The 23,466-nt window shown below is 27.5% G+C and overlaps 1 protein-coding gene across 2 annotated transcripts in view; it reads left to right on the plus strand.

The window, feature by feature from the left end:
• Window positions 1-23,466, plus strand: part of LOC145192734 (E3 ubiquitin-protein ligase rnf213-alpha-like) — a 74,081-nt gene that overhangs the window by 35,687 nt on the left and 14,928 nt on the right. For both annotated transcript variants that reach the window (XM_090101150.1, XM_090101151.1), the window contains exons 23-53: window positions 156-479; window positions 634-1,310; window positions 1,679-1,767; window positions 2,246-2,329; window positions 2,481-2,584; window positions 2,914-3,040; window positions 3,149-3,341; window positions 3,477-3,741; window positions 5,847-5,993; window positions 6,375-6,474; window positions 6,821-6,992; window positions 7,234-7,402; window positions 8,189-8,274; window positions 11,413-11,622; window positions 11,792-11,911; window positions 12,010-12,127; window positions 12,856-13,094; window positions 13,319-13,401; window positions 14,145-14,278; window positions 14,438-14,530; window positions 15,257-15,361; window positions 15,511-15,677; window positions 16,692-16,914; window positions 17,189-17,550; window positions 18,907-19,065; window positions 19,509-19,665; window positions 19,765-20,019; window positions 20,126-20,233; window positions 21,567-21,652; window positions 22,155-22,328; window positions 22,436-22,535. In XM_090101150.1, the coding sequence (XP_089957276.1) occupies window positions 156-479; window positions 634-1,310; window positions 1,679-1,767; window positions 2,246-2,329; window positions 2,481-2,584; window positions 2,914-3,040; window positions 3,149-3,341; window positions 3,477-3,741; window positions 5,847-5,993; window positions 6,375-6,474; window positions 6,821-6,992; window positions 7,234-7,402; window positions 8,189-8,274; window positions 11,413-11,622; window positions 11,792-11,911; window positions 12,010-12,127; window positions 12,856-13,094; window positions 13,319-13,401; window positions 14,145-14,278; window positions 14,438-14,530; window positions 15,257-15,361; window positions 15,511-15,677; window positions 16,692-16,914; window positions 17,189-17,550; window positions 18,907-19,065; window positions 19,509-19,665; window positions 19,765-20,019; window positions 20,126-20,233; window positions 21,567-21,652; window positions 22,155-22,328; window positions 22,436-22,535 (5,430 nt within the window). The remainder of the gene's footprint in view (window positions 1-155; window positions 480-633; window positions 1,311-1,678; window positions 1,768-2,245; window positions 2,330-2,480; window positions 2,585-2,913; window positions 3,041-3,148; window positions 3,342-3,476; window positions 3,742-5,846; window positions 5,994-6,374; window positions 6,475-6,820; window positions 6,993-7,233; window positions 7,403-8,188; window positions 8,275-11,412; window positions 11,623-11,791; window positions 11,912-12,009; window positions 12,128-12,855; window positions 13,095-13,318; window positions 13,402-14,144; window positions 14,279-14,437; window positions 14,531-15,256; window positions 15,362-15,510; window positions 15,678-16,691; window positions 16,915-17,188; window positions 17,551-18,906; window positions 19,066-19,508; window positions 19,666-19,764; window positions 20,020-20,125; window positions 20,234-21,566; window positions 21,653-22,154; window positions 22,329-22,435; window positions 22,536-23,466) is intronic.

Raw genomic sequence — 23,466 nt, forward strand, 5'->3', positions numbered from 1 at the left:
TTACTTACTACTAAGATCTTTGTAATAGAAAATACATTTGCTCTAACTGTAATTTTTCTTATTTAAAATAAAGTTTCCTTTATAGCATAATACACCTCCTCTCCAATATTCCCCACTCCTTTAAACATTAAATTACTGTTTGAAACATTTTTTAGAATGATACAAATCATAATCTTGAATGGTTTAAAAATGCAAAGAAATCACAAGGATCAGTGGCTACAAAATCTTTATTGGAAGCTCAAGTTGCCAATCGCAATGGACATTTCATTATTGGAAATCAAACCTTTACTTATGATGACTTCAAAGAATTCACTTTGGCTGATGTTATAAAGTTTAAAATACAAAATGCTGATTCTACTGTAAAAGAGTATACCTTAGAGGAAATAAATGATTTGCAAAGTCGTTTGATGTTACTTGGAGGTGATATTGGAGGCATATCAGCACTAGAAAAACAGAAAGAAAAAGATTATTTTGTAGAGGTGAGATCTGTTTGTAATTTTTAAAATGATACTGATTTGCAAGTTTAAACAACTTTAAAGAAAAAAAAAAGGTTATTTCAGAAACACCAATTGCATATAGAAGAACAGATATTACCACCATATATAGATCAGATATAGTTTATTTATTTACCAGGTTGTTGAAGTTGTTACGCGATTGGGCCATGCATATATGTCTCTTTGCGAAGCTGGTGACATTAAGTTTACACATTGGCAAAAGCAATTTCACTGTGATGTCGATCTCCAAAGAGGAATACCATTAAGTTCTTTGATAAAAGAATCTGAGGTGCTTGAGTTGCGCTTTACTGAATGGGAAGAAAAGTTGACATATTTTCGCAGCACAAACCCTGTAATAAACTATTTTTCTGTTAAACAATGTCTCTTTCTGCAAAAGCATTTATTTAAACTGTCAAAAGACTTAAAGTTTACTAGCCAGCTACCTACTCAATTTTACACACTTCTTCGGTTTTTTGCTCATGATGTCACTTTAGATAATATAAAAAATGCTTTTAAGTTATCTTGCAGCTTGATTAATAACAATCAATGTGACCATGAAAATTGGAAGAAAGCTAGCATACAATCTAACTTTGAGAAATACTCACCTGATGAAATTATAGGACTTGTCCACACTTTACAGGAAGAATATGATGTAAGTGAGAATGTTGCTTGGGCATCAATAATAGAATGTTTTCCATATCGAGAAGGGAAAGCTGCAATTTGGTGTAGTAAACAAGATCCTGAGAGTGAAGCAATAAATGAGCTGGAACAAAAAGCAAAGGATCAGCTAAAACATGCATTTGAGTTAAATGCTTCGTAAGATTTTTTAAATTAGTTATTGTTTGTGTTTGTAATGCTTTTTAAATATGATGCACTATATAACAATTTTTAAATGAGTTGCTTGAAGTTTAAAATGAATTGCTTTTTAAATATGATGTATTATGTAACAATTTTTAAATGATTTACTTGAAGTAAAGTCTGATCACAAATCAAACACTTTGCAATATAAAGAGAATACTTGAATATCCTAATATTGTGCATTACTTGATTGGTGATCAGGTGTTATTTCTGATCCTGTGAACAATAAGCTTCTTTTCATGAATTTTTTTATTTCTAAAAATGAGTACCACATTTTTTAAAGATAAGTTGTATTTTAAATGCAACAATAAATTTTTATTTTTCAGAATGAAAGCTGTAAAAGAATCAGTTGTAGATGAAATTAAAGATTACTTGACACTTGAAGATCTCGGAAAATTTTTCAAAGAGTATAAAGGTTAATGTTTTGTTTGCAAAATTGATAAGAGTTAAAAAAAAAAGGGTTTACCTTTTATATCTGCAAAATAAATTAAAATTAACAAAATTGAATCTGCTTTCTTCCTATTTTACTATTATTGTTAAGCCTCTTTAAGTTTATAGCTAACTGTATCTTGAAGTATTTTTTATGGAGAGTTAAAAAATCTTTAATTAAAAATTACAGTAAAAAAAATTTCAATTTCAAAAATTGTATTGATAACCTTGAGAAAATAAAAGAATATATGATTTTATACTTTTAAACCTTAATCCATTTCTAATGACTATTGTTTTAAATGGTTTTTTCAAAAGATTTTATTCAAACAAGATTTGTTTAAACTAAAACTCATTAATCAGTAAGTAAAAAACTGTTCCAGGTAAGAAGTTTCTGGAACCTTGGAAATATCATTTATGTTTAGGGATGTATTATTCATATTATTCATTTCTTTTCTTCTTTTTAGACCTAGTATGCTTTCAACCATCCCAAAGACTTGTTCCTGAATTTTTGAACAAAGATAAACCAAGTTTAATTGTTTTGTCTCATGGTAAAATGATGATAAAAAAACTTTACGTTTGTGTTTTACAAAGACAGTATTTATCATGTCTGTCATTTGTAACTTTCTTGATTTTTGTATGATTGAACTTGTGTAGCTTTTCAGGCTCAATTATTCTTTTTGCATTCTTACTTTTATGAAGATGATATCCTCTATGCAGTGCTTGAGATTTATCTTTATAAAGATGGAGCGTTACCTTCATCAGAAGAAGTTTTACTTTGTGATGAATCTGTCTCAATTGAAGAGGTAAGCACAACATTATCATAAGTTTCAGCTTAATATTTAAAAATGAGATCTTCATTTTCTTTAGTTTTTAATTAATCATTCATCAAGTTTTGTGATTTGTAGTAATAAATAATTTGAGCTCAAAAAATAAATGCTGTATTTATGCTAAAAATAAGCAAAACACCACTGTTTGACACAACTGAAAGAGCTTAAATGTTTTATTTAAAATTTAGTTAACAAATTATTGCATCACTGTCAAGTAACCCAGTTTTTGAGTGCAAGATTATTTGAGCTTGTAATCTTGGATTGAAACAGATTTTTTTTCATCTTTTATTTGTTTATGGATTTAGATAGAACTTTTGATAATGCGAGCTGTTTACAGTAAAGAAGGTCTATATTGCTTGGTAATTGATGATAGCCTTAAATATGAGATATGTGAAAGAGTATATGTCTTCTTGCAAAAGATGATGAAACTAGGTTAGAAAGAAAAACAAATTTCCCCCTATTTTCTCTCCTATTCAACCCTTTCCTCCTTTATCTTTTTTAAAATTTTTAAAGGAAATAAGAGTTTTTTTTAATGTTTAGGAAATATGAGTCCACTTGTAGTATTTTGTAGTAATGAGAACCAACATAATTCATATCTTGTAACAGCTCTTGACCAATATAAACTGAAAATGTCAAGTTATCTTAGCAGAGATCAGATTTGTGAGACTCTTAAAAAATGTCTCAGGAACAAACTTTCAGATCAAAAGGCTGGAGTTAAACATAATGGACTCATGTAAATAAGATTTTTTATAACTATTTTATTTTGATCTTCAATATCTATTAGTTTTTTTTGCTTCATGTTCACTTGTATTAATTTTGTTTTTCTTTTTTTTTTTTTTTTTTATCAGTTTTCAACTATTCTATGTAGATACAAAGCACTGGTGGTGAAATCAAAGAAAAGTGGCATGGGAAAATCCTTTTTTGTAGAAAAATGTGGTGGACAACTTTCTTCTCATTTAGAAGCAAATTACCAAAAAACTATGCAGTTTAGTGAAAATAAGAACCATGTTGTTACTGTACCTGTACATGGTACAACAGTAAACACAAATGCAATAGTCAAAAGATTACTAGAATTTGAAGAAAGACCTAATGCGCTGTTTCCAAGACTCTATCATTTTGATGTTACACCAATGGTAAGAGATTGATTTTATTAAGGTCTTTTTTTTGTTAAATGATATTTTGAAAATATTTGATAACCCTTTTAAAAACTTTCTTACCAGTACAATTTTGAGAAATTGCCCTAAGTTCAATATGATGATCAGTATGTTTGTTTCTTGAATGATGTGGTGCAATGAAGTATAGCATATAACTGATTAAATTCTTACCTTTTATTATAGTACATGTTACTAATATAGTAGCTGTTAGTAAAAATATAGAGTGTTGACCAGTCTGTCCAATATCATCTCTATGGAGATTGTATACATATTTAATTATAATTTTCTTTCAACTCATCTTGCTATTTAAAAAACTTGCTGAATTTTTGTGAAGTAGTTATAGTGTAAGCATGATATAGAGAAATCTATTTTTTACAATTACAATAGGCTTAAAAGCTTGCAGTATACATACTAAAGTATGGTCTTTTGTGCTGATGAAAAAGACTCAAATTGTTATAACAGAATTAATTAAAGGTTGGTTAAATAGTATAAGAAAAAAAGTTTGCATTGAACAGGCCTAGACATACATTAATGTTTATTATGGTAACATAAAAATACCAAATTTCTCACCTTTCTTTCTAGATCTCACCAAAAAAAGTTCTCAATTAAACTGTAAAAATGTAAATAAAAATGTTAATGATAAAACTATATTTTTGAAAAGAATTACACATTTTTAGATTTTATTGCAAATTCTTTTCAAATTTTCTTAAACTGTCATTTTATTCATTAAAAAGAACTTTATGGTGAGTGTATAATTTTGAATTACATCAGTTTTCAAAGTACAGTTATTAACCATTAATTCAATTGCAATAAAAATTGTTATACAGTCCTTATACAGTTGATTTAACACAACTGGTTATTTGGTCAATAGTGGCTCACTTTCAATTGTAAAATGAGGAAATACTTATGCTTGAGCATGTTTAAAACCATATAAATCATAAATCAAATCACTTTAACACATAAAATTTAAAACTTTTTAAACATACTTAATTACAATTAAAACATTCTGTCATTATAAACTTAATTACAGAATGTGCCATTATATATAAAATTTTTTGAAAACTACAGGTTGTAAAAGCAAGTAAACAAGGGAATACTTTTGGCAAAATAATTTTCATTTTTCCATGAATTTCAAATAAATTACTTAATGTGTAAACCATTGGACTTGATCACAGCCTCATTTCTGGGCCTTAACCTCTTACATGTCTTCATTGTCTTACTCCTTGGGCTTGGCATTCCACTACTTGATGACAGAGGCCACCAGAGCTGCCATTCTGTTGTGGGGAGATGCAAAGGCCTTTGACTTAAAATATGCCCATATATTGTATTCCAAAGGGTTTAAATCTGGAAAGCTTGGTGAGCCTATTCTAGGTCTTTCTGGCTGTATGGGGTGGAGCCCCATCCTGCTGGTACACAATTTTGGCATCAGGGTCAAAGTTAGAGGTCTTCCATTGCCAAATATGGTCTCCTAAGATTTCAATATACACATCTGCATTGATTTTGACCCCTGAATCAACAAAATTAGGAGACATCTCCAACTCCAAACATCACAAATGCAGAATGTTTTATCCTGAGTTTAAACATAATGGACTCTGGAACATCTTCTGATTTTGAGGGGCTAATATAGCAATGAGTCCTGCTGTTTTTTTGTTTTTTTTTCTGAAAATAGAATTATTGGTTGATTGTTTTTAAGAATAGACAAAAAGTTCTTACTTCTCTCAACTTGTTTGGTCTTAACTTTTTCAATAATAAGGTGTCTTTAGGAACCAGCTCCAGAATTGGCCTTTAGGTCATATTTAACTGATTGTTTGCTCACTAATAGAGATTTCTATGGCCATCTTCCTCATAGATGCTCTAATAAACCTTAAAGTCCTCACAGTCTTTGTCTTATCACTTTTAATCTTAGTGCGAATTTCAAGGGTGCAAGCTGTACAATATATGCTACTGAGTTTACAATATGTTTCTGAAGTATATATGCTACTAAGTTTACAATATATATTTCATTAAGACAACTTAAAGAGTCATCAATCCTTTATAGTAATTTCTATTTTTTCTTTTTACTACAGCAAGAGTTTTTTCTTTAGATTAGACATGGCTTAGATTCATTTCTTTTCAACCTTGTTGTCCTGGGATCTTTGAAAACAAATTCAGGAAAACTGTGGAGGATGAATGATAATGATACTTGTATTATTGAGATAACCCAGGAAGCTTATGACGAACTGCCCAGTAGGGTGAGTACATGCTGCATTGCATAATTGTTTAAAATAATTGTCACAATTTTTTTCTCAATCTGATAATTTTTTTAGTTTTAATCAATTTGATAAAAATTTGTAAAAAGAAAAATATAATATGCATAGACAAAATTAACTTTTTTAAGTTGTATTATATGTGCTTTTGCAGCAAGCATTTTTTTTTAATGTGTATTTGTTTCAACTATCAATAAATGTATTTTAATTTTTTAAAAAATTGTAAGCTGTTGTCTTGATGATTGGATTATTGTATCCTACTTGAAACCAAACTGTCAACTATTTTTCTTAATATTTGTAGAATTTTATTCAAGATAAGTTTTTGTGTTTGGTTTTTTTATTACTAAATTATCAAGGTATTTCTAGGATGTTAGAGAAACACTTGGTTTTGGTGTAGTTGCTAATATGCTTCCTTGTGTTATGTGTCTTTCTCCTCTTGAGGTTTTTCAAGTTCTCCATGGCCAAGGTAAAGTACTGCCTCAATGTTTTTTTTTTGCATGCTTTTTTAGTCTTAAAGTCATGCTTTTTGACTTCAATATAGGATCATGAATTTAATGGTAATAAAAATCATTGTTAATGTGCTATTTTTATTTAAGTAATATTTAAAGGTGTAGTAAAACTTATTTTTAATAAAAACTAATGTTTTACTTAACTAAAGTATCTGTTTATTTAGTAGATATACATGTACACATATTATTTATAGTTTATTTGTTTTATGTAATTAAAGCTTTGACATATATATATTTGCAAAAAATTTTGAAGTAAAGATTATTTATTGTTTTATGTGGTTTAAAAAAAAAATATTGATCTAGAGTTTCAAAAAATGGTTTGGCATGACACTGAAGAACATACAAAACCTGTTATGCAGCGAGTCTGCCAGTACTTAAACTTGTATGATACTAATAAATCCTTGCTGAACAGTTTCATTTACAACTCGACTCGTCTTGTGATGAACCAGAAAGATTGTTTGAACATACTGTTAAAGTAATTGAAATTAAGGTTTATTTATTTTAGGAAATAAGATTTAATATTTTGTTAAAAAAATAAATAATATTTTTTTAATAAAATTTTTGTTTAACTGTTAAAGTAAATCAAGTTAACATTTACTTATTTTAGCAACTAAGGTCTCATATTTTAAGAACCAAGGTTTTTTAGATTTTTAAAGTTTAACCTTAAATTAAGAATTCAAAATATTTTATTTTGGATGTTTGCTTATCAAATTTAGATATTGTGGTGTAAAAAACCCTTGTTGGAATGAAGTAAGAAATTTCATGCACTTTTTCAATACTCAACTTATTGACTGTGAACAGTGTGCTTTTACAAGCATTTATTGTGCAGAAGATTTGCGTGGATTTAAAATTTTTGTCATTAGTTTTCTGCTAGAAATGGCTCAGGTAATATATTTAAAAATTCTTTAATTTTTCTTATTTTTTCCATAAACATCTCAGTTTTTTTGTTACTAATGATCTAAGCTTGTGCAGAGTTTTGCTTTAAGTCTTTTAAATAAAAACCTTTTTAGATGCTTTAGCTTTTAATTAATAAAAGTTAAAAATCAATATGCCTTAGTTTAAACTTGTTGGCAAAAAAGACAAAATACTTAAATTTCCTCCTTAACTTCCCTTCAACTTTTATCAACAGAGCATAACAAATTTTTTGATTTAAATCTTAAAAAAAAAATATTAGGGCATGATAAAATAAAAGTAAGAAAATCCATGTTACACCATAGCCAATAAAATTACTTTCTGTGAGATAATCTCCAGGATAATTGTCTTATCACATATGGTTGCCTAAATGTCTAAAAATGCAGTAATCAGCAGTTTCAGTCATTTAAATTAAATTTTTTTAGCCCTTCTACCCTCCACCATGGGGGTCCTCAAGTGTCACTATAGACAATGAACAGTAAATTAAGTAGTCTTACATTCCAAATAAAGCTTTTTTAGATAATTTTCTTTTTTTCGTCTTTTTTTCCAGTTAATAGATAAATAAATAGTAATAGATAAATAAATAGTAAATATATATTTTTAAAAGGCTTAATAAGATTTTTGAATGAAGAGAAATTAAATTAAGTAGGATTAAAACTTTCCATAAAAATCGAGTTTAAAATTGAAAAACTCTTTAGAACCTTTGTTCTAGCAAAGGTTCATTTTGTTTAAATACCAAAAAATATATCGACTTTTTAGGACTTCTCAACTCGGTCAGTTTCATTGGATGATCTTTATAATGAGAATGAAATTATGATTGAACTGAAAAGAAGATGGGAACACAGGTTTGTTCAGTTTTCATATTTTAGTTCATCACTATTATACAACTGTTACATTTATGGTTTTTACACTAGTGATTTGCTTTCAATAAATGATTGCATGGAGCAGGCTGGTTGAATATTTAAACAAAACTTATGGGTTCCATAGTTTAGATACTTATCTAATCTGCTGTTGTTAAATTTATTTAAATGTTAAAGTTTACCTAAAAACTATTAATCTACAAAAGTATTAATGCAATTTTTTTTGCATTAAAATAAATCGCTTCATAGATATAAGTTTTACAAAACTGTAAGTAAATTATGCTATCCTGTAACTCATTTGTTAAAAAAAGCAACATTAGAAGATTAGAATAATCAAATAGTTTTGTTTGATACATTTTTACATTTTAAGTATCTCCTACATTACTATCCTTTGCAGTTGCTGTTGCACTTTACATTAGTAATAGTATAAAATGATTGGAAGAAATTTACGTCAAAATTATTTTATGGTAATTTGGCGTAATGGAGTTGCATGCCAATCCAATAATTATGCGTTGTTGTGGTAACAGTGTGTTTTTGTGCCAAATTACCATAAGCGTGCCATATATCATAGACTTATGGGGACTATTAAAAATCTATTTTTGTTTTAGCAACTTTAAATTTTGTATAAATAGAGTAAACAATTTATTAGTAATATGTTGACTAAAAAGAAATGTAATGTAAACGGTGTGATCTTCAAAATATTAGTTATAATACATAATTGGTATTATTTTTGATCACCTTTGGATCATTAGAAGTTATAGAAGTAAAAAAAGTTAAAAAGAGTGATAGGTAAAGTTAAGGCTATCAAAAAGAACAATTTTTGGAGGAAGTTGAAATGAAGGTTTTAAGTTTGCACAAAAAAACCTCATTAATAACAAAAAATTTTTTTTGAAGTTTTATCAAAAAATGTTCAATTAAATTATTAAATGAATCCTTACCAAAAAATACCTTCATGAGAGACACTATTTGGTTTGAAATATATAATTTAATTATATAAGACTATACATACATACATACATACATACATACATACATACATACATACATACATACATACATACATACATACATACATACATACATACATACATACATACATACATACATACATACATACATACATACATACATACATACATACATACATACATACATACATACATACATACATACATAAATACATACATGCATGCATACATACATACATACATACATACATACATACATACATACATACATACATACATACATACATACATACATACATACATACATACATACATACATACATACATGTTTTTTTTACTACTATGATGTCATCTAAGAAAAAGTTACAAGTTAAGAAAGCTTTTGTTTTAATTTCAGTTTGTAATTTTTTAAAATCTATATGTTTGTTGGGTTTAATATAAATTTACCAAACCAAATTTATTAGTTTTCTGCTATTTCGCTGTTTAAAAAATAGGCTCCCAGTCAGATATGCTGTTTGCACGGTGGTAAGGCCTACAGTATAAATCTGCGATGATATATATAATCCCTTAACACACACTCAAACTAACTTGAGTGTCAATACTTTTTAGTGTTGATGCAAAAACTGAGAAGACTTTTCTGAAAACTATTAGGCTGTCAGAAAAGTCTTGTTGGTTTTAAAAGGTAAACTTTAACACTCAATAACATTAGTAATACTTTCTCAAATCAGTTTAAATAAGAACAATTAAATCAGCAAACTTTTGCAAATAAGAAAAAAGTAGATTTATTCTGTCAGGAAAAAATTTTGGTGCTCAGGAGTCAATAAAGTTAACCAAGGCCATTTTTGCCTGGTCCTGGTTGGCAAACATTCTATAAGTAAGAAAGTTACTGAAGTACTAGAAAAGGTGGTAGTTAGTTGCCACAAGGTCTGGGGAGTATGATAGGTGAGGCAGAACTTTGATGTTCATCTCATGACCAATACCAGTTGCTTCTTTCATAATTTTCCATACATTTTGTCAGCTTCAACTCTCCAGGATTCTGCAGTAATGGTTTGGCCTGGTTCAAAGAAGTTATAATAGATCACATTGGCTGCAGACAACCATACTGTAACCATAGTCTTTTTTTTGGTGGATGTTTGACTTCGGAAAGTGCCTGGAGGGCTTGTTGTCGTTTAACCACTGTCCCAATTGTCCCTAGTTATTGTACAGAATTTTCATCTTGCATCATGATTTGGTCTAAGAAAAGGTTGTTTTTGTTGCATATAAGCAAAGAAAAACAAACCTAATAATGTGACAAGCTCTGTCAATTGTTCAAATTGTGGGGCATCCACTTTCACCTTTCCCATTGTTTCAAACCATCTTGTTGACTGACTACCAGTTCTGCTGCAATCCCCCAAACTATTTAGAAAGGGTTGGTTTCCATCACAGTCCTCAGATCCTTGTCCTGGATTACTGTAGGTTGGTAACAACAGAGCTCATCATAGAGGCTGATATCTTCAGAATGAAATTTTGTGAACCTATGCTGAATAGTATGTTTACATACACTATTGAGCCTAAATGCCTGGTTAATTTTTTCAGTCATCTTGTCAGCACTTTGTCCCAATATGAACTCATACAAGAAAATTGACCAAAAATTATCCAATGAGATTGTATAGCAATTTGCTAAGAAACAAAGAAAATATAACTGCAAGTGTGAATAGCATCATTAGAAAGAGCGTTCAATTCTGCATTGAAAGCTATGTAATGAAATAGAGTACATCAAACCAATAAAACTTTGTTTATAGACAAAAATAGCATACATAAAACCAATAAAACTTTTCCTGCAACTAAATATAATAACCATAATTGAATTAACTCTAGTGATAAAATAAATAAAAATCTTGTTTTTCATAGGTATAATTTTTTTTCTTTGTTTTTATTTCAAGTATTATGAAAAAATATTGTTTACTAAATAATATATTCATAAAAAGATATAATTTTTTTGGGACTCTTTTTAAAAAAATTGATCATCAGGGGTTAAATTCTTAACTATCAATGTAATGAATGAATTAGAAATGTTTTGTGAATTATATTATGTGAAAGAGGACTAAAACTTTTTCCTTAAATGTTTTATTTTGAATTATTTTTTGATCATAGTGATTGTTTTTTTTTTCTCAAGCTCCCACCCTTATTTGTTTTTCAATCAAGACCGTGTCACCATGACATTTTTTGGATTCAATGTTGATGTATCAGGCAATTTATTGGATCCAGACCGTGGAACCATCATAAAGCAGGGTATAATGTCAAAAGAACTTTATGCTGACATTAATCGTCAGATGCATGGAGCTAGATGGGGCAGTTTAAACACCAATTACAAACTTTTATCTCGGTACATTTTTCTTTTCAATATTTATAAAATTATATTTAAACTACATTTTTCCCTTCTGTTTTTTTTCTACTTAACTTTGTTTGCTTGTATTAATTTCTTTTTGTTTATTGTCCTCTCCAGCACATTTTTATTTCTTTGTCATCATCTTCTTTTCACTTTTGTTATTTAGAAAAGAAAAATTAGAAATACTTTGTTGTGTACTTGGTGTGAATTGTTTTGACCCAGACCCTTCATATGAGCTAACTATTGATAACATGAAGAAAATACTAGCCATTCACATGCGATTAAGGTTCATATAGCTTTACAGTTTAATACTTTTGTTATTTATTAAAATAAAGTTAAAAAAATATTTTTTATTTTTGTTAAATTTTAGATATTGTTTTTTAGATGCATGATTCCAGTCATAATGATGGGTGAAACTGGATGTGGTAAAACAAAATTAATTAAATTCATGTGTGCTCTTCGAGCTGGAGAGACAGGAATACAAAACATGTTGCTTGTGAAGGTTGTGCTTCTGGTTATATAACATTTACAATTTCATAACAATATAAGATTTTATGAAAACCATTTTTATTAAACAAAACAAATAAATCTAAGGCTATGGAGATGGTTTTAATTGTAATAAATCAAATATATATGTTCACTAGTAATGGAGCTCTAAACAGTTGAAGGTCTCTTGAACTAACAGAAGGTTTTAGATTTTTTTTTTAATGATCTGATTTACCACTTTTCTTAGATAATTAACTTTTAAAAGCCATTTGTGATTATAATTTAAACATTAATTTCTTTTTTAATTCTTTTTTATGAGCTACAAGTACAAGCAAGCAGATAGTAGGATGCATATATTGAAAAATGGTTCATTTAGTTTTCTAGCTTTAGAAACTAAGTTTTATTATTTTATTTAATTATACCATATATACCAGTGTATAAGAAGAGATTGAAGCAATTTAGAATGAGTTGAAAGTAGTTTTTAAGAATGTTAGCAGACAAAATATAGTTTTGTAAAAAATGCAATTTCGCTTATACACTGGTTATAAAAGATTAAACTAACCTTTTCAGTTAAAAATAGGAGACAAAATTATACATTAAGTTGACATAATTGTTGCCTGTATGTATATTTTATTTCGTAGTAAAATTCCTGGGTTAGTTTGTAACCCTTTTTTTAAATGAATTTTATTTAACTTATGTTACTCTGAATACCCAAGTTTTAATAAAGCTTTTGTTCTAAATTAGGTCCATGGAGGTGTGACTCACCAAGATATTTTGATAAGAATTAATCAAGCAAAATCTTTAGCAAAGGAGAACTATGATAAATACAAGTTAAATACAATTTTGTTTTTTGATGAAGCAAATACATCTGATGCAATTGGACTAATCAAAGAAATTATGGTTGATAAAAGAGCTGATGGTAAACCATTGGGATTGGCAGAGTGTGGACTTGAAATAATTGCTGCTTGTAACCCATACAAGAAGTAAGCTATGTAGTCTTAGTTCAAAATTTTAACAAAAAGTGATTAAAATTCAAAATAAAATCTAAATTCTATGGCAAGAATTGTAAATAAACCAATTAGTTTGTGGCTTAAAATAAACTTGTGTTTTGTAAACATTTGTCTAACTCAAATGATCTTTAAAAGGAATCAAGTTTTATTTTAATATTCTTAGTTTTAGAATTTGAAATAGAGCTTTTGTTTTTAAGGCATTCAAAAAACATGATAAAAAAGTTAGAATCTGCTGGATTAGGATACCATGTGAATGCCAAGTCTACCTACGAAAAAATTGGTAATTTTTTTTTGTTAACAATCAAGTAAAAAAGTAATGAAGTGAAAATTTCTTTATGAACTACAAATTCTTTAACTTAAGTTTTTTAAAAAATCAACATTTGAAACAAGGGTAATAATTAAAAAAACTAATCATTTTATAAAAAGTTATATCAATTATATTATTAATGTATCTAAACAATTACATTAAGAATATAAATGTTTTGATACATATCTAAAATAATGTTAACTTTAGCTTTCACATTAATTAACACTTCATTCTGTAAAAGCAAAGTTTTAAAGCCTAATTTTTCTTACAAACATCAAATAAAAGATGAACATTTCTTACAAACATCAAATAAAAGATGAACATTTAAGTATTGATTGAGTATCTTGATCTTTTAAACGAAACATGAGGTCTTATAACAAAAGATCTTATGAACAGAACATTTAAGTATATATTGATTATCTTCGTCTTATAAACCTATAAACAAAAAATGTATATTGCTTGAGTAACTTGACCTTTAGAAGAAAACTTGTAGGCTTGATATTTATATTTTTATACATTCTTTTAAACAATTTATTAAAAAGTTGTTTTTGCTAAGTAATTTACTATTTGTTAAAATACTGGTTTTGAAATTGTACACATAATATGTAAAGCTATAATAAATATTTTAGAAATTATTTTTTTAAGATAACACATTTAAATGAGGCTTCAAATTAGGCCACATATTTCCAATCTAAAAAAAAGTTGTTTTTTTTTAGGTGATATACCTTTAAGACAACTGGTTTATCGAGTGCATCCTTTACCAAAGAGTATGATTCCTCTTGTTTGGGACTTTGGTCAATTGGATGCTGATACTGAAGAAGCTTATACGAGACAAATCATCTTACGATATGTAAAAATCAGTATCTTAATTTCCAGATTTTCATTGATCTTTATTTCATGCAACTTTGCTTCAAAAAATTTTCATGTATTTTTAATTAAAATATACACAAAGAAAAAAATGCCTGCTGTTGTTAAAAACTTGTGATTTATCATAAAATTCCTTGCATAGATCAATGAAAGAAAGTTACCAAACAATAATCAATTTTTTGAATTAATTGTTCATGTACTTGCAGCATCTCAAGCCTATATGAGGAAACAAAAGGTATGTCAATTGTCTATTTCTAGGTTTGGTGTTTTATTTTCCAAATTTGAATGTGCAAGTGCAAGCTAAACTTGGTAGCTTTGATTACATATAAAAACATAAAGTTCAAAATATTCAAGTTCAGAGGAAGCTAAGAAAGAAAAGCAAATTCCTCCTTTACATTTTACATCTCAATGCAAATAAAAATGCTTAAAATATATTTACCACTGAAAAAATTTTTCATCTTTATAACAGCAAAAAAACATTTTAAATTTAATCAAGACAATCATTATCTACTTTAAAAATTATGCTTTCAGATAAATACTTATATGAGCATTATTATCTGATATTTTTACAGTTAATTAGTTTACCTTTCAAAATACGTGAAAGCTTGTCCCCTCTATTCTAAACTAAAAATTTGTAAGTGGTAAGCTACTTTTAGGGCATGGAGCAGGAATTTAGTGTGAAAAATTGTCATATTATTTAGCAATTAATGTTTTATCTATTGTTGTTATAACAAAATTCCCCAAAATGCATGCTCAATTTTTAAAATACAGTTAAATTTGAACTTTTCTATATAAAATTAATTTTGATAAGACTTACTTTTTTGAGTCAAACTTTTGTTAAACAAGAAGGTTGTTACTCTTTTCAAAACTAAGTTAGATAGGCAAAGTGATCAGTTTTCAATATTTTTGTTTTTTGAATTTTGGCTAATCTTTTCATAAATAAACTCACGCTTTTTCTAAGGATGAGTGTAGCTTTGTCAGTTTGAGAGATGTGGAGAGGGCTTTGTTGGTAACAAGTTGGTTTTACAAGAGGCTGGAGTTATTTGAAAACAACAGTTATGACTCGGTAAGTTTTTAGTAATTTAAATTCTGACTTGGTAAGTTGATTGGTCAGTAATTTGAATTTTTTGGGCTGATGGTTTTGTCTAAGTAATACCATTTTCACTAGATAAACAAATGATATTTAGTTTTTTACATAAATTATTTTGTTTTTAGTCTAATTATTACAAGAAGTTGCAGTTGGCACTGATTTACTCATTAAGTGTTTGCTATATTGCAAAATTGGAAGACAGAGATTCATACCGAGAATACATAGCAAAGTATTTTACTGGTCAATTTATGTTAAAAAATGGTGCACAAGAAATTAAAGACAAAGTTGGAAGGTAAAAATATTTTAAACTTTATGTTTTTTTAATTCTCAATTTGCTGCTAAAAGCTTTTTAAAAATTTCTTGCTCTTTTTACAATCAAATTGCACAGCAATAAAATTTTATCTATTAAAGTGTTGTTTTTTTTTTCTTGTTGAGTTACAATATAAAACTTTTTTTCATCAATATTCAGTGGTGTAAACTATGTAATGACACTTTGGCTGATAATATTCTGCAACTTGTTATATATAATTTATACACATAACAGAGAGAGAGAGAAAAAAAAGATATTTTAAAAAAAAGATATTTAAATATCAAACTTTTGTTTTCAATAAAAAAAAAAAAAAAAAGGCAAGTTAATAAAAACTTTTATTGAAAATGGCAAATGATACAATAAAAATTTTTAAAATGATTACAATGTGAATAATTACTACATAGTTGACATCTTGTTTGCATTTTTCAATGTTTGAACCCTTTTAGGCATATTAGAAATTTACTTATGAATATCATCATGAGGGACTTCTTGTTATGTTTCATGCAATAATCTTAAATATTCTGTTTTTGATGATGGCTTCTTTTTTTTTTTTTTTACTAAGTTTCTAAGTTATTGCCCAGATATTTGATGGAATTCATATCAGGTGACTGATTAAAACCTACAACTTGAGAATATTGGAAGGAATCCTTCCTGCAATATGGAAACATATTTAAGGAAATGATATTACCTTTGAACTCTGATAGTTCTGACCAAACATTGCCACATATTACAAACCATATCTGAGAAGTCACCATACTTCATTGTTGGCTAAAATTTTTTGGATTCAAATACTTGGCTGTAGAGTCTCTCTACCCACACCCTTTCACTGTTTGAGAATAATGCAAATTATGATTCAATGGAGAACATGATGGAGTTCTAGAAGTTCTAAAATGCCATTGTTCTCTCCACCAATTCACAAGCCTCATTGATATATGTATATAGGTTTGAATTAGATTTGTGTATTATTTTCCATCAATTTTTCGTTTGGTAATTTAGCCTCCAGAAGAAATTGTTAGATGAAATAGAGCTTGAAGATAACATAGCACAAAATGAAGCGTTGTGTGAAAATGTCTTCATGATGGTTGTTTGCATTGAGTTGCGCATTCCTTTATTTGTTGTTGGAAAACCGGGAAGTTCTAAATCTTTGGCAAAATCCATTGTTCAAGACTGCATGCAAGGAAACATGTCTAAATCTCATCTTTTCAAAAGTTTCAAGCAGGTACTTTTCTTTGATTCTTTCTTTGATTTTTTTAGATTAATTTGTTTTGATATTAAAATTTGTAAAAGTAATATTTTTGTTGACCAATTGCACTATTTGATAACAACTCCTTTTAATTGGTATCAAAAATATATAAGCAATTAACTAAGATTACTGCTGCAACCATTGATGTTAATAGTTTATTCTAAATACATTTAAATAAAAGTAGTTAATTGCATATTTTTGTGCTTTTCAAATTATAGTTATTTGATATTCTGAGTTGTCACCGCTTTAGATTTTTATGTCATCATATCAATGTAGTCCTCTTTCAACAGCAGAAGGAATTATAAACACATTCAGGCAGTGCAGTCGATTTCAAGAGGGAAAAGATCTTGAGACATTTGCATCAGTTGTAGTTTTAGATGAAGTTGGTTTAGCAGAAGACTCTCCTCGAATGCCTTTAAAGGCACTTCATCCATTGTTAGAAGACGGAACTGATGGTTCTGAAGACCTTACATTAGATGGTTCTTCTCTGAAGAACAAGAGAGTAGCTTTTATTGGCATATCTAATTGGTCTCTTGATCCTGCTAAAATGAATAGAGGTATTATGCTTTACAGAGGTCAGCCTGATCTGGAAGAACTAGTCCATACAGCCAGGTAAATAATTGCCATAATTCTTCTATACTTTTTTTATGTGTGGATAGAAAATATTGGATGATTTTCTATTAACATTTAAAGCTAATATTAAACAGCAATCCATATAAAGATATTCTTTGAGTTCTTATATTAAAATGAAAAAAACAAAACCAGAAATTAGTAACTAAAAATGAAATTAAAAAAAACTGTTTTAGGATTTAAGACTTAACTAGCAAAAAAATAATAAAAAACAAGACTTCTATGCATGATACATGAAGCATCAATAGAAGTGAAAAGTTGGACAGAAAAATGTAAATAAATGAGAAGTTTTATCTTAAGCTTTTTTGGTAAATTGAGACAGTTTACTAACTTAAAATGATGGATTTTTACAAGTCACATAAAACAATATCTAAAAATGAATAAAAGTACCTAAAGTTATTGCATTAAATATAAGTAGCATACTATTTTTAATCCAATTTTTTTCTATTTATTTTACACATTAACTGATTTTTATTTCTAAAATTGTTTCATTAACCCTAAAACAAAGTATTTTTTGCATTAATTATAATAGCAAAAATTATAACATTATAGACTTACACATCATTTTAAACATAAAAACATTAAACATAAAAAAAGCCACATCAAAAATCTTTTTTTAAAATTTGTATTTACCAAACAATAATTTAACTTCTATTATATATAACCTCTGCACAGTTGATGAGTTAACATTTACACAAATCATAGATTAATACTCTGATTCACATAAAAGCAATTTGAGCTTATTATTATTACGTATTACTATTACTCCAATTCACATAAAATTATTAATAAACATACTTTGGCGTGAATCTTTTCTAAAAAAAAGGAAACAAATACAAATTAAAATTTTATCTGAAATATTTAATTTCCATGAAAAGAATACGACTCAAATACATCAGTAAGATCCATTAGATGAGGTTAAATTTGGCAATTAACTAACTTCAATAAAGTATTTTATTTAAATAGGAATAGTGCATTGAATTGCATTAAATGCTATACTAATTATTATTAGAAGTATATATTAATAATGCTCTCCTCTTGTATTATTATATAATACAGAAGAGTATATAATACAAAAAAAAGGGAATTTCATACAAATAATTAACTATTATATTAACATTTATACAGATAATAAAAAATGGAAAAGCTACCAAAAGAAATTTTCAATCTGTTATTAATCTTGCTGCAATAACTGTGCTGGTTCTTGCTGCTTTTAAGACAAGATCATTGTTTTTTTTGTGAGAAACTGATGCTTTTCAAAGAAAAATAAATAAATCTGTCCCAAAACTAATGCAAATAGCTATATTTTAACATTTATACAGATAATTATCTTTTTAGAGATATATGTTCCAGTGATACTCCTGTTTTTGGGAAGATAGCATTTTTGTTTGAACCTCTTACAAAAGGATATTTAAATGTATACCACAAACAAATTGAATGCTATATTTTGAAAAAGTACAGAAAAGAAGAGTTCTTTGGCTTGAGAGACTTCTATAGGTGACAGTTTTGTAAATATTTTTTTTAATGACAAGGGTGAAAAATACAAATAAAAGCATTCCTGAAAAGTTTATGATAAAAGTTTAGATATTTCTAGAACCTAATACTAATTTCAAAATAGTTATTTAAAAAATGCTTTTTAAAACATTTTTCCTTGATAACTAATTTTTGTATAATAAAACAATAAAATTTTATTCTTTTTTATTTAAATACTGTTTCAATTTCCTCAGAATCTTTAGCTCATAGCGTTGATTGTGATGTCATTAAAAAAGCTTTAAATCTAATATAAAAAATATCAATAAATAATAAGGATTTTCTGTGGTACAAAGCACTGATTTTAAAATATGATTCAAATAATTTTTATGGCATTTATAAAAAGTAGAAACAGTTAATATTGCATACAGTTTTGCATTCATATTTTTAACATATGTTTAATTTTTCAGTTTGTTAAAGTTGGTTTTTTGCTTTGCACGAAAGCATCAAAATATTCCCCCATGCTCAGATATTGAGCATGCAGTTAGAAGAAATTTTAGCGGACTTGAGGAACTTGACACATGGAGTATCTTTAAATCATTTCTGCCACCTACATTATTACTCGAGGTAAAAAGTAAATGCTTTTAACTATACTTCATAAATGATTTGCATTGAAAAGCTACAGACCTGTACACTAATAGGTCATACTTATTAACCTCAATTTAGAATGAACTTCCATATGCAGATGTATCTGCATTGCAGTTGATAGCTGACAATTTTGCTGATAATTGTCCCTGTTATGAAAATCGAAAGTCTTCTGAAAAATTGGAAAAAACACACTGTTTAAGCTCTCGATATCTTCTTTTAATGACTGATGATTATGCTGCTTTGCCAATCATTGAGCAACATTATATAAAAGGCAATAAAAAAAGTTGTGTCATTTTCGGAAGTAGCTTTCCAAAAGACCAGCAGTTTACTCAGGTAAGTAATGAAGTTTATAATTATATGCAATAGATTATTTGCTTTTTTGAAAGTTAGATTTTTTTTTACTGTAAATAGTATTTATAATGTAATTCAATTTTTAAAGGTTTGTCGCGATATCAATAGAATAAAGATTTGCATGGAGACAGGCACTAGGGTTGTTTTGCTAAATATGGAAAATCTATATGAAAGTCTTTATGATACATTAAACCAGGTAAATTTTATTATCAAATTACTTTGCAGCCAAATATTTTAGGTTGCCTTAATACAAAGTCCTGTCTAATGCATTAATAGAAAGCATATTATTAATTTAGGAAATGGTTAATAGAACTAATTTAAAATAAAACAAAAAGCTTTAATAAGTCTTGTAGCAAACAAATTGTCAACACAATTTTTTTATGAGTTTTAATGGTTTTTTTTGGCAGTTTATAAGTAGTCTTTTCAGTAGTCTGCTTAACATCAGAAAGCAGATTTTGAGAAATGTTTAAATTACATTTTAATTTATACTTTCCAATATTTGAACTTTATTTTTGAATTTATCTTCCCATAAATATGTTTATAAAGTTTTTGGATTGTAATAAAAATTAGCGACTCTTACAAATGATATTTTCTTTTGTTGTACTTACTCTTGTATCATAATAAATGAAAATAAATTTTTCATTCAAACTGCCCTCCCTTTGCTTTTATACATGCATGATGGCCGATTCTTAATGGTAGCTTGCATAATATCCATGGGAAAACTCTCCACTGAAGTCTTCAACAATAGTTTTCTTCTCTTTAAATTTTGATAATGTCTTCTCCTGTCCATGTCCATTGACACTGACTACAATATCTAATGATATTTGTTTTGTGTGTTTAAACCATAGTCTAGCGCCTTCATACCAGATGCCTCTCAAAAGCATCACAGATGCTAGAGTTTGTAGGCAACCATTTCTTTGCAGATCTTCAATACTTTTTCACAGTGCAACATTCAAGCTGTTTCCTGGCTTCTTCTCAACTCTATGTAATTTGGTTGCTACAATGCAATTTTCCTTATCACCCCATTCCATGTGTACTGCTTCATACACGTTGACTTACTGGTTGTAATAATACCACATAGGAATGCAGATTGCCCAAAAAAAACTTTCAGAGGTTTTGCTGATTTTTTTAGATTTCAAAATTCATCAAGTTTGTGTAGCGGTATTTATAGTGGGACTAGGTATATAGTTCTACTTAAATCTAAAATCATGTTTCCTGATTTTAAAATTCTAAACTGCTTATTTAGCAGCTTAGATTTCTTACTAATTAAAAGGTTTTTTTAAAATGTTCTGAAAGATCTAAAAGTTTAAATTTTTTTTTAAAGTTACTGCTTTTGTTTTTGTAAACAAAGCACAAGCTTTTTTAATTTTTGTAGAAAAGAGAATAGTACAAAAATGCTGCTTTAAAATAGCTAAAAATTTTAACCCCTTGAATATTGGAGTGTGTACTATTTTTTATGTTACAATTTTAACTGTCAATGTATTAATGTAAATCCCTTCAATATAATGATATTTCATTAAAATTTTTAGTATTATGTATCTCTTGGAGGAAAGAACTATGTAGATTTAGGCATCGGAACTCACCGAGTTAAATGCAGAGTGCATGAAGATTTTCGGTGAGATTATTTATAAAACTTTTTATACTGTCTTATAAATTCTTGATAGATTTTCCTTCTTTTTTTTGCAAAAACAATATGGTTGGTACTTATTTTAACTTTGGGGAAAAAATTGATTTAGCATTTAACATGTAAATTTTGACTAAAACCTTTTTTTTTTTAAATGTGTTATATTTATAAATTACATACAATACTCTTGATATTGACACTTCTATTTAAGGAAAATATGTAATTTTAAAGTTTGATTTTATGTTATATGTAAATTGAAGTGTGAATTTTATTTATAAATATAACACATTTTATTTTATTTTATTTGGAGTGAACATGAACAAGTAAAGTGTGGTGCTAACTCTAAGTTGGTATCACAACTAAGAAAATAATGAATGCGATGAAAATAGTTTTGTTTATCTCAAATATGTTTTATAAAAGGATATTGTGAAACAATTTTATTCAATTCCTGCTCAGTAAATATTTTTTAAAGTGATTATCTAATTTTTTTTAGGCTCATAGTGATTGCAGATAAAATCAATGTGTACAACACCTTCCCAATACCTCTTATAAATAGACTAGAGAAGCATGTTTTAACAATATTGAATGGGATGAAACCTTTTCAAGTAGTAGTGGCAGAAAGGCTTAAAAAATGGGTTTTTGATTTTTCTTGCTTAAAATCATCAACGTAAGTCTTTCTCTTGTTTTCCATTGTTTTGTAAGTCTAAAATTTGTTCAGTTTTTCATTTCAGAGTTAAGTTTAAAGAATAAAGATTTAGATAAAATCTTTTTTAGACATGAGTTTGAACCTTCTGAATCATTTATTGGGTACACTGAAGACAGTTGTGCATCTATTATACTTAAAGTTTCCCAAATGTATAACGATCCTGATGAGGTATGTGTTTAGATTGTAATTAAAAATTGTTTTTGAAACTGTTTGAGGTTTTTCATTTTCCTTATATTTTTTTGTATTTTTCTTTAGTTTAGCACAATTTATTTTAACATTTTCCAGTTTCCTTAACAAGAAATTTAAAAAAAAATAGAATTAAGAAAAAAGAATTTTAAAAAATTTAGCTAAAATACAACAAACTTTACAATAAAAAACTTTTTTTTGTTAACTCTTGTTGACTGCAAAGTTTTCAAAATATTTTTTTCAAAAACTTTGCAGTCTTTAAGAAAAAACAATTTTAAAAAATTTAGAAAAAAAACAATATAACAAACTTTGTATGAAAAATCTTTTATTTGTAAACCCTTGTTGGTTGCAAAGTTTTTAAAAATTTTCTTTCAAACAGGTGATTTAGCCTCAACTATTTGCAGTAGTTCTCAATAATTTTGATTTTTTAGAATATTAGGGCTTTACATATGATATATTTGGGAAAAAATTTGATTTCGCATGTAACATGTTTTAAGATATAGATTGCACAGAATTCTAAACCAGATGGGTATGTCAAACTGAGTATGCGTCTGTTTAGTATGTTTTATTATTACTTTTTTTTTTTGGTCTTAACATGAAAAGGTTTTACTTTTGACAAACAGTTCATGTATTCAGCATACACTTTAAACTTCCCATTTGCAAATCATCAGAGTTCATATGAAAAAAAAACAAAAAAACAAAAACACTTGTTTTCCAATTTTTACATTCTAACAAATATCAGCAGTGGGAGATTAGAGAGGTTTATTAGGCTAGAAGATTTGGAAAAGAAAAAGGAAGCTTATTTAGCTAAGCTGAAGCTTAATATGATGGAAAAAAATGAGCACGAGAAATTTTTGTGCTGAAAAAATTTGCCTTCAAATAAAATATGGAACATATCTTTATTCATGGTATC

The sequence above is a fragment of the Hydra viridissima genome, unplaced genomic scaffold (assembly GCF_058129835.1).
Source record: "Hydra viridissima isolate aposymbiotic clone 2 unplaced genomic scaffold, HvirCarnegie_v1 scaffold_10, whole genome shotgun sequence".
Taxonomy (NCBI): Eukaryota; Metazoa; Cnidaria; class Hydrozoa; order Anthoathecata; family Hydridae; genus Hydra; species Hydra viridissima.